The 12,117-nt window shown below is 42.1% G+C and overlaps 1 protein-coding gene across 10 annotated transcripts in view; it reads left to right on the top strand.

The window, feature by feature from the left end:
- LOC121441733 (arginine-glutamic acid dipeptide repeats protein) overlaps positions 1-12,117 on the top strand; it is a 373,675-nt gene that overhangs the window by 182,454 nt on the left and 179,104 nt on the right. For all 10 annotated transcript variants that reach the window (XM_041642992.1, XM_041642986.1, XM_041642985.1 and 7 more), the window contains one exon: positions 11,789-11,894. In XM_041642992.1, coding sequence (XP_041498926.1) covers positions 11,789-11,894 — 106 coding nt within the window. The remainder of the gene's footprint in view (positions 1-11,788; positions 11,895-12,117) is intronic.

Here is a 12,117-nt window from a genome sequence, read left to right as displayed (position 1 = left end):
GTTGTGTTCAGTAATTGGATGTGAACTCTGTAATATAAGTGACATTTCATGGCAAATGTGAAGGCCCTGTGGATAGCATTCAGTTTCAGTGTTGCCTGCCTTCAGGTTTAAAGGTAGAAAACCATAGCAGAATTTAATTATTGGAGCATATATTCAAAGATTAGTTCAATCTATTTGTAATACCCTTAGCTGTTAGGTAAGTGTTTGGTCATTGTGCATGACAGTGAGCATGTGATTTATAATGTCAGCATGTGCAGTGCAGGCATAGAAATGCTAATCCGGCTGTGTGTAAAGAGGACGGCCGGCAATATAGTCAGCAGTTTGCTGCCACATAGTTCTCCTGGAAAGACATATCTGTAATCAAGAGGAGTTTGTGCAGATAACACACAGGAGAATGTTATGAAAGTAGTACTCCTTGCTTGCTTTCAGGAAGGTTTCAATTACATCTTATTAATGACTCCCCTGTCCCCAAGTGTGTGCACAGCCTGCCTGGAAGGTACAGCGTAAACAGGCTTGGGCAATTCAGGTTTATTTAATTCTTGAGTTTTCGTTTTGTTGTTGTTTCGAGACAAGGCTTCTCTGTAGCTTTGGAGCTTGTCCTGAAACTAGCTCAAACTGACCTTAAACTCACAGACATCCACCTGCCTCTGCCTCCCGACTGCTGGGACTAATGGCATGCCCCACCACCCCGTCTCATTCCCCATTTTTAAAAGTACACGGCTGCATGATGTTTTATTATTTAGATGTGTTATGTTTTAATTATTACCTGTTCATAATGGATTCTCCTTCTCCCTGTTCCACCTTTCTCCTCTGTGTTTTGAGAGAGTCTTATTTTTCAGGGATGGCAGACCCCGAATTGCTGTGGATATTAGATTTTTATAGTTATCTTTGTGTATATGCAAAACATTTTTAGAGGGCTAGGAGCTCTTGCTCAGCAATTGAAAGCACTTGCTCTTGCAGAGGACCTGGTTTCAGTTCCTGGCTCTCATGTCAGGTGACTCAATCATCTATAACTCCTGTTCCAGAAGATCTGTGGTCCTCTTCAGGCCCCTGAGCACAGCACACACATGACATACATACACACATTCAGGCAAACACACACATAAAAATAAATATTCAGAAGTATTTTTAGAATAAATTGCAGTAAGTGATACTGCTAGGGAAACAGGTGAATATACTTGTTATTTTGGTAAATATTATCAGGTTTCCTGAACCAGGCAGCTGTGCCAGTGTTCTGCTTCTCTGTAACGTGATCTAGCAGTTTCATCAACTCGGATGCCTGCTAGCCCGGACAGTATCATCTCAGTTGACTTCTGTTTCTCATGGTTTTACTTTTAAAAAGGATTTATTTTACCAGAGAGACAGAAACAAACATACTACCAAGGCTGTGCAGGTGCCCCTGGAAGCCAGAAGAGGGCATCAGGTTCCCAGAGCTGGAGTTAAAGGTGATCTGTAAGCCACCTGATGGGGCTCCTGTGACACAAACTCAGGGCTCTGGGAGAGTAGCAGGTGCATTTTAACTGCTGAACCATCTGGCTCTCCAGCCCCCTTACATTTTATATTTCAGTCTTTGGCTTATTTTTTAGAATAACTTTGGAATAGAATATGAATTATAAATACAATTTCACTTTTTCTTATATGACTTCTCAATCTCAATAGCATTTATTAAATAGGTGCAATATCTTTATCACTTATTCTTTTTTTTTAATTAAGATTTCTTTACTTAATGTGCACTGATGTTTTGCCTGTATATACTGTGCGTGAGGATATTAGATCCCCTGGAAATGGAGTTACAGACAGTTGTGAGCCGCCATGTGGGTGCTGGGAATTGCCTGGGTCCCCTGGAAGAGCAGTCAGTGCTCTTATCTTGAGCCATTTCTTCAGCCCTATCAACCATTTTTACAATTGCATATCACCTTTTCTCTATTAGTGCTGGGAATTAAACCCAGCGCATGCCAGGCAAGTGCTATACCGCAGAGCCACACCCCCAGCCCTACATTGCACTCATCTGCCCATTTCTAAGGACATCTTAAGGCTATTTCTCTGTCCACTTTTGAAGTCGCCAAAGTCTCAGTCTACTTTTTCCATCGTCAGGATCTTTTGAGAAGACTACCAATTTTAATGAATGTAATACCCAAAGCGATTACACAACATTGTAAACAGGTGTTGCTTAACTGGTCTTACATGGTTGCCAAATGTCAGGTTTCATTGCTCCTGACTTTTTTCTTTGATATCCAAGCATTTATATGGTTATCTAAATTAGAGGCTCCGGAGTGGGCCTGCTGCTCTTGTGGAATGCAAACTTTCCAGGGTCTCTGGACATCATCACCCCCACCATTCTCACTGACCTTTTGTAGTGAAGCAGGTGCACATTAAATTCTGGTTGTATGGTTTAATGAAAGGATGGCTTAAAATGAATTAGCACTATTTTTGTCAGTTGTTTTTATTGTTATCCTAAGTTATCTCTCTTCTGGAAGTTTCAAGATATTGTATTTACATCCTTACATGACAATTGGCTTGATTTTTGCATCGGGGTTTTTGTCTGTAGTGGTGCCTGGCTGCAGGAAAAAATGTTGCAGCTGACATGGAGTGGTTTTGTCTGTGTAAACTGATGTGCATGTGAGATTATGGAATAAAGAATTGAGATTAGGCTACTATTTTATAGTAATTTGGTGTGCCAATATTTGAGCACAGCAGTGTTGGTTCTGAGTTGCCTTTTTTTGGTAATGAAAATGCTCCCGGGCTGGAGAGATGGCTCAGTGGTTAAGAGCATTGCCTGCTCTTCCAAAGGTCCTGAGTTCAATTCCCAGCAACCACATAGTGGCTCACAACCATCTGTAATGAGGTTTTGTGCCCTCTTCTGGCCTGTAGACACACACACACAGACAGAATATTGTATACATAATAAATAAATATATATTTTTTTTAAAAAAAGAAAATGCTCCCTATCTTGATGATGGGGTGGTAAAAGAAATTGTTATTCAGTGTTACAGACAAGTTAATTTTATTGTATGTAAGTTATACCCCAGTAATTAAAAAATAACCTAAAAGTTAAAACTTGATTTTCAAAAATGTGGAGAATGATTTCAAAGAAAAGGTAACTGTAAGACATTAATATTAGTGCTAGAACACGAGGGGATTCTTTGTGACAAAAAATCCTTATTTTAAAATGGTTTATGGCCCTTAATTTCCTGCATTAGCACTCTCTCCTCACCCCCCCCATACACTTTTTAAAAAAGCATTTTCCCAGCCTGCTTATAGTTGACTGAATACACTGATTAATTGCCCGAGGATTAATCAAGTCTTCTCATTTCCTGCTCTCCATCTCTCCTCTCCAGTAGCAGTGGTTCTTTGTTGTCTGACCTGTACTGAACTATGCTTTTTGGGCATGTGTGTATGAAAAACGGTGTGGAAAGTAGACTGACAGGTACTAGAGGTTGCGGTCCTTATTTGGTTTGAGTCAATAGGGAGAAGAAAAATAATTAAGACATTTAAAACAGGAAAAAACTAATTTCTATGAAATGGGAAGTGTAACTTTGCAGTGTTCCTACTGATTTTCTTCTTTCTTAGCCCAACTATTTGAATTTATTCATGGTCAATTAGGAGTGTTTGTTAGCTGTAATTAGATTTCTGTTATTATACGGGCAAACTTTACTTAAATAAACAGTAACTTCTAATTCTGCAAGTCTTAAGCACCCCTTAAAGTGCAAATATTTGTTCTGTGAAAAGCTATTTTATTACGGTAACCAGATCCTGCAGTTTGTGGCAATGCAGAAAGTAGTAGAACAGAAAGCTCAGCACCTGGAGCTTAGTGGTGTTGCTGGGCTCCCGTAAAGTAGACGTGATCTGTTTCAGCTAGAGTCTGGCAGAAGCCATCTGTACAGCTTATTTCATCTGGAAAGCAGCTAGCTCAAGTGTGATCCCAGAGGCTGCAGGGTCACATCAGTTCCATAGTGAGCCAAGACTTCGTGTGCCTTTTCCTGAGTATTTTCTTACAAGCACATCTCACAAAGGGTAGATGCTGTACACCTCTGAGGGCGGAGACAGAGCAGAAACAGAAAAGCTGAGGCCCAGAAGAAATTGAAAATAAAAATACTCTTCATTTTCTGAATTTTGTTTGTTGAAAATATAGTTTTGCTGGGTGCTTAGTAGGCAAAGTCAAGTGGATCCCTGTGAATTTGAGGCCAGCCTGCTCCACATAGTAAGTTCTAGAACAGCTAGGGGTACATAGTGAGACCCTGTTTCTAAGCAAAGCAAGGACTGGGAAGATAGCTCAGCATTTAGACATACATGCTGCTTTCCTAAAGAACCCAAATTCAATTCCCAGCACCCATTTCAGGTGGCTCACAACCACCTATAACTCCAGCTCCAGGGGCATCTGATGTCCCCTTGTCTCTGTTGGCCTTTGCACTCAAGTGTACATACCCACACAGACATATATATCATTAAAATACAACAATTTTGAAAATTAGTTCAGTAATTTTTAAGAATTTACTTGAGGGTTGGGCATGGTGGCATCTTTAATTCCAACACTTAAGAGGCAGAGGCGGGTGAGTTTGAGACCAGCCTCATGTACAAAGTGAGACCCTGTGTAAAAAAGGGGGGTGGAGGGGCTGGAGAGATTGCTCAGTCGTTAAGAGCTTTGCCTGCTCTTCCAAAGTTCCTGAGTTCAATTCCCAGCAACCATATGGTGGCTCACAGCCATCTATAAAGTGACTTGGTACCCTCTTCTGGCCTGCATTGTATACATAATAAATATTTTGGGAATAAAAAAGGGGGGGTGGGAAGATTTCAGATCCTAAGAAGTTTGAGAACATAAAACACATGTTGACTCATAAAAATCTTCTACAAAATATTTTGCCATCAGGTTTTGACACAGCAGAATCTCTGCGAGATGACTTTAAACCCTAAGTTGATAATTTTTGTAATTCAGTGCCCCGTGGTCCAGGTATCTTAGTTACTGTCCTATTACTGTGAAGAGACACCATGGCTAATTTACAGAAGAAAACATGTCATCTTCCTAGGTTAGCCCATGATAACAACAGGCATGGCGCTGGAGCAGGGGCTGAGAGAGGGCTGTCCTCAGATAGCTACTGTCTGGTCTGTGAGGAAGAGGCAGGGAGAACCTCAATCCCACCCTCAATGATGTGCCTGACTCTTCAACAAGGCCACACCCTTTGTAATCTTTCCAAACAGTCCACTAACTGGGAATCAGAAGTTTACATAGGAGCCTGTGGGGCCACTCTCATCAGATCACCTCACCAGATCCCACCTTTCTGTAACACCCTGTCTCTGGTATGTAGAGAACCCTGTGACTTCTGTCTGTTTCGCCACATGGCCAGCACTGTTATTGTCACCACCACCACTCAGTTATTAATAAGATGACAAATTTTAGCTTGTTTAGGCTTGAGTTTTGATAATAGAAGTTCTTAAAGTAGAAAAAGCTTTGGTAGGAACTTAGGGACATGAGGCAGTTTCTTACTGAGATGTCTGTGAGCAGCTATCTACTCTCTATGTAAGGAGAGACAGATGTCCTTTGGACCAAAGGAAATTTGTGTTTATCTGGTGTGACCTTAGCTCCTGGAGTAAACATAGTGTTAAGGTGACAATCGGGTCTTTGGTTGGTTGGTTGGTTGGTTGGTTGTTGGCTGTCTGATTTTGTAGATCCTAGTGTATGGTCTCACATGTAAAAGTGAGCCTCACAGTTTGGATGCTCACCTTACTAGACCTGGATGGAGGTGGGTGGTCCTTGGACTTCCCACTGGGCAGGGAACCCTGATAGCTCTATGGGCTGACAAGGAAGGGGAACTTGATTGGGGGAGGGGGAGGGAAATGGGAGGAGGTGGCGGGGAAGAGACAGAAATCTTTAATAAATAAATAAACGGAAAAAAAAGTGAGCCTCAGAACCCAAAGATGGGTTTTTTAAAGCCCGAGTGTAATGTTTAGTGGATTAATTAGTCAGTGTTCTCCAGGAGACAGAACCAATGAGATATAAGGGGAGGGGGAGGGTGTTTAGGGATGGCTCACATCACCTCATTATGGAAGTTCTGAGGTCTTATGAGCCACCTGCACACTGGAGACCTGGGGAAGCTGGTATCATGGCTCATTGGGTCTGGGGACCTCAGAGTCGGAGAAGCTAAGGTAGTAGAACTGAGAGCATCCCTTGCAGCTCCAGCAGAAAGTGAATTGGTAATTGCTTTATTCTTAGTTTATCCAGGCCCTGAGCTGATGGATAGCACTGCCACTGTGACCGTGGCATCTGTCCTCCTCAGCCCACTGTCACACACTGGCCTCCGAAGGCACTTGTACAGACACTCGCAGAAGTAGTACATTGCTGACTATACTTTATTCACTCAGATACCCAGTATTAATCATGACCATTGATTGACTAGTTAAGAACAGTGTAGATGATGGCATATACAAGAATATTCTTTAGTTTGCTCTGTTTGTCTCACAGCATATTTCAAATCCCCCTTTACACATACCTTATCTGTGTGTGCATTTAGTATTAACAACAGCACAGCAAAACATTATGGCATGCACCTGCAGTCCGAGCACGTAGGGGCTGGAAACAGGAGGGCAAGGAGTTCAAGATCAGTCTTAGCTACATAGTTCATGACCAGCCTGGGTCACATGAAGCCTTGTTCCAGAAAACAAAAAACTAGTAAGTTTACAGTAGAGGCCAAGAAATTGGTCTCCCCACTGCAAATACAGTAGCTAATTGCCTGAAAATGTCACTGCTCATACGTAGTATAAAACTAGGTAGACAGAGCCTTAGTAAGTTTTGACACTGTAATTAACAGTTGAGAGGTGGTTTCAATTTTGTGTGTTTGTGTGTGCGTGCATATGTGTACCTATGTATCCGTGTGAGAGAGATACATGCTCAACTGTTCAGACATGTGTTGAGGTCAGAGGTTATCATCAGGATGTCTTTCTCAGTCACTTCCTCACCTTATTTTGTGTGGGTGATGTAGTGTGTGTGTGTGTGTGTGTGTGTGTGTGTGACACACCTTGTATGGTTGCTCATGCCTTAAATTTTACATGTATTTTTCAGTTCAGTGAGAGTCCAGCCATTGATGTAGAAGAATACCAGTGTTAACCTGCAGATATCACCACCACCACTTCCCATGTAAATCCAGAAACTCTTGTGACCCCTTCCCCCAGCAAATAGCTGTCCATCTTTGCTTGGTCCTCTAGTTCTGTGGTATCTCCTCTCTTGGTCTTCATTTCTGTGTGGATGAAGGTGGTGGAAAAGCCTTTTCTTGCTAGTGGGTGATGCTTCTTCCTTCAGGAATACTGCCCAGGGTGCTTTCACTCTGGAAATTTCTTGGTTCATTATTTAGTGATGGCCATAAATCTCTATGAGATGTATGCTAGTCTTCAGTCATATCATTAGTAAATAGTGAGCGTGCTAATAGAAACACTTAATCTGCTCCTGGGATTCCTCAAGTGACAAGCCTACCTTCCAGCCCACTCCTACATGTCTTGTTTCTATATTGCCTTTACTTTATATTAGTGTTGAGGCTGAGAAAAGTAAAACCTGTGACTGGTTTTTTTTCTCTGCAGAACAGTGACAGTAATCAAGGTTTATGAGAGCTAACCATTCAGCTTCTATGAGTGGACCCCAAATCCTCACAGTCTAGTGAAGGAGGAACACAGATTGTATGTGAAACAGAAGCCAGAGGTTGTTAACATACAGAGTTTAGCGCATTGTAAAACCAGGATTCAGACCCTGAACCACATGATGTTCTGAACTTACTTTTTGGGCTTAAAATTTCTGTGATTTTTTCCAGGCAGTGATGATACACGCCTTTAATCCCAACACTCTGGAGGTAGAGGCAGGCGAATCTTTGTGAGTTCGAGGCCAGCATGTTCTACAAGAGCAAGAGCTAGTTCCAGGACTGGCTCCAAAAGCAACACAGAGAAACCCTGCCTCGAAAAACCTAGATAGATAGATAGATAGATAGATAAATAGATAGATTTCTGTGATTTTCATCAATTATTTGATTTAGAGTCCTTCCTGTGGTTAATGTTCTGAAACCCTCAGTGTGACCTGAGTAGGGATTCTCCCCTTATAGCAGACAGTGTCCTCCAGAAAAGACATTGCACTTTGTAACCCTGTTGGATGGTAATACCAGTGAACAGATGTATCATAGTTTAGTTCCATTTGGTCTACTGGGTCTGGTCTGGGGAAGACATATGTAGCATGCTTAATGAAAACACAGAGACAGCCGGGCGATGGTGGCGCACGCCTTTAATCCCAGCACTCAGGAGGCAGAGGCAGGTGGATCTCTGTGAGTTTGAGACCAGCCTGGTCTACAGAGCTAGTTCCAGGATAGGCTCCAAAGCCACAGAGAAACCCTGTCTCGAAAAACCAAAAAACAAACAAACAAGAAAACAACAACAACAACAACAAAAAAACAAACCCAGAGAAGATAATAGGAGTTAGATCAGAGAAACAGAGCAGTAAGCCACTAGAGAGACCTTTTACCTCTACTAATGCTTGAAATGAAGGGGGAATCCTCAGACTGCCTAGACTGCACTATGGATTCCTTTCTCTTCCCCTTTATATTCCTCTCTCCACCTAGCCATATCTCCTGTCTCCACCTCCTTAGTGCTGGGATTAAAGGTGTGTGACTCCCAAACGCTGGGATTAAAGGTGTCAGCCACCACCACCTGGATCTGTTTCTGGATCTATCTGTGTAGCTCAGGGTAGCCTTGAATTCACAGAGATCCATCTGCCTCTATCTTCCAAGTCCTGGGACTAAAGTTTGCCACCACCGTCTGGCCTCTGGTGGCTTAGTTTTGTACTCTGATCTTCAGGCAAGCTTTATCTATTAAAATCCAATTAAAATATCACTACAGAATATAGTTATTAACATAGGAAGAGACCCCAAATATCAGTTGGCCTTCCCATCTGTTCGCTTTTTGAGGACCCTAGGACAATAAGGTAACTAGTGGTTGCAGATGGAATTGCAGTCTGTACCTTACAGTTTTAGCCTAGTACTCTGAAATAACCCGCTATTGTTAGTCTTTTATTAAATTGCTGGCCTATTTAGAACACAGTTTCATTTGACTCCACCTTTTTTGTTGTGCTGTATCTGTGGAATGGAAGTATGGGTTTAAGTGCTGTTTGGTGGGATTTTTTTTGACACAATACTGCCGCCCCCTGGCCATTGGACAGGACTGCATCAGGAGCTCCAAAAGCTTTTCAAGAGTTGCAGGTCTGTTTACAAGTAAGCCAGAGTAGGCTTTTTGTTTTATTGTGTGAAATCAATGGGCCTACTTGTGTCAGTTATTAACTAGTAATGTAGAAATGGCACACGTAACAATTTCCAGAATTTCTGGCTAGGTTCAGAAAAAACAGACAACTTAAAATTGCCAGTCATTGAACCTGGAGAGTCTTTCTGATGCCGTGCAGGTTTTCAGGCTTCTTAGGTATGTTTCAGTAGTGAGTAGATGCTTAGATAGTAGAGCACAGTTCCTGGGGCTGCTGGTACCCTGAATTCTGGCTACTCTGGGAAGTACTCCATTAGTGGGACCTGGTGAGCATCTGCCTGAGATCAACGCCACCCTTATACAAGCCATTCTGGAGGGAGAATGGCTCCACATTTACCCACAGGGTTCCTGACAGATGGTGGGGCTTTCCTTTAAACATTTACCTGGTATCTGATGCCGTCTTTACATTTTCCACCAGTTCCTTAAATTATTCTCATTTACAGTACAAAAGAGAAACTCAAGATCTTAGAAAGTTACCAGAGTCACACAGATATGGGTAGTGGTGGCATCGGGAGTTCATCGCGACAGTCTTTCCTGTGCTTTCTAGTTAATTGTGTCCTCTGTTCTATAGTGCTTGGACCAGGTCTCCATGACCATTGTGCTTTGGCTTCTATAAGTAACAATAACAACAATGACGACAACAGCAATGGCTTTCAACCAACTTTGGCTTCATTTCTCCACACACAGAGAGAGTTAGCAATGCTTAGAGACATTTTTAGCTGCCACAACTTGCGGAGGGTGCTACATCCAACAATGGCAGGGCAACAGAATTACCCTGCCATGTGTCAGTAGTCAAGAGACGAGTCTATTTCCAGTATTGTCTCTTATTGTGGTGAGTTTATGCTGCTCCCTGCAGGCTCAGGGGTTCTGTTTTCCTTACTGGCAGTGTCATCTTAGTGTTGCTCTTGAGTTTTGTAAATTTATTGAGGGCCAGACCACACCAGTGCTCAGCTTCTTTTCAGTCTCAGCATTGGGTGTTCTGTGCTGTGTGCTGGTATCCCAGTTGGTCTGTCTTGTATTTGTTTTTTCTTTTTCCTGTCTGTATTTCTTTCTGGTCTCTGCCTTTGCTTAGAAGGAGTGCACTGAGGTCCTTTTCATTTTTTCCCCCAGGGTACACATTCCTTTCATAGTGTCTCAAAGAAGGTGGCTGCTCCCTTCTTTAAACTCTTACAGTCAGCACTTTTTCTATGAACCTTCTTATACTGTTTGTCCTCAGTTTTTCTTCTGTAGAATAAACAATATGAGCTAATTTTTGCCATTAAATTTTTCAGTGTAAAAGTATGAATGAGTAAAATCCATGGCCTACACACGGTCCTTTGTATACATAGTCTGTCTAATGTAAACCAGCAGTGATACCCTCTTCCTGTGGTCATGCCTGTTTGACAGTTGCTGCAAAGCAAGAATCCCGATGTTTATGATATTTATTGTGGGATAGCATTCCACATTCTGAGTTAACGTTGAGACTTGCAACAGTTCTCTCCCTGCCTGTGCTCGTCTTTCAGTTCAAACTATATTTGCCTGTTTATTAAACCAAGGTGGGTCTTCTTTTATTAAAGATTCCTGCCATGGTTCAGAATTAAGCTGTTCTCTTTACAAACATGAGGCAGTTTTTTTGAGTTTTGATCTCTGCACTTTGGTCAGTGAGCCTGTGAAAAAGGTAGAAGCTGTCAAGGGGGACTGTACTGCCTTTACCTCGGGTTAAAGCTACTTTATGAATCCCAGGAAACTTCAGTGTTTGCTGAGTTCAGCTGTTTCATAGCCTAGCACACAAGCAATGTACTTGAAGCTGTACCCTATAGCCTTTTTGTTTGAGCTGAGAACCAAGGTAACTTTTAGAAATATGTGATTAGTTGTCCTATACACACTTAAAGGATGATGGTCAACATGGGGCTCTTTATTTTTTACCAGTAGTTATGTGTAAGCTGTTTTGTCCTCGGGAGTCAGGTAATAAGGCAGGTCCTATTGTATGGATATACATTCTCATCACCACCTGTTACCCGTGGTGTGCTTTGTGATTTTGGCATGCAGCAGTGACTTCCATACAGTTCTGTGGCCCACAGTGGAGGGAGAATTTGAGACAGTTTGTCACAGGCAAACCTTGGAGGGGAAGAGACTGTCAGGTGTCTCTGGGTAAGTTCTTTCCAGCTTGTTACTTTTAATATTTCTCGATAGTGTGCTCTGATTGTTATTTACCAAGATGGTCAAGGATTAAGCTAGAAATATGTACCATATAGAGCTCTGCATTGGCATTAAAAAAATGTGATAGTGAGTGAGTGAGTCGTGCTGAGAAGCTTCAGGATCCGTCTCTCTTGTTTCTTGAGATGAGCAGTTTTGAGGATTATGGCCTGAGGGGTGTGGTGGCCAGGGACCCAGGTATTGTGCTGCTGGTGGTTGCTGTGTTTCCTGCTTTTTGCCCATCCACTGTGTAGAGGACTTTTGGTCGTACGTATGATATGCACTTGCAGGCACCTGAAACCTGTTCCTAATGCTGTTAGATTTTCCTTTTCAGAGTAAGAGGGACCATCTACTCATGAACGTCAAATGGTACTACCGTCAGTCTGAAGTTCCAGATTCTGTCTATCAGCATTTGGTTCAGGATCGGCATAATGAAAATGGTACGTATTCCCTCGCGATGCCGTACTTTTCAATCTTAGCTTTGGGTAAAGTTCTTTTTTAAAACATCATTTAAACCGAGATTGCCTCTGGTAGAATTTCTCTCAAAAGAGCTTGTTAAAAAGAACATTGCTGGGTCCTTTTTACATATGCTTTTGCAATTTTTCCATTTTCCTTCACAATATACAACAACAAAAGAGGGGGGCCTAGAGAGATAACTCATTG

This window comes from Microtus oregoni, unplaced genomic scaffold, assembly GCF_018167655.1.
Source record: "Microtus oregoni isolate MIOR12 unplaced genomic scaffold, Mior012 000081F_ref0000091, whole genome shotgun sequence".
NCBI classification, from domain to species: domain Eukaryota; kingdom Metazoa; phylum Chordata; class Mammalia; order Rodentia; family Cricetidae; genus Microtus; species Microtus oregoni.
This window is presented reverse-complemented; position numbering and strand designations above follow the sequence as displayed.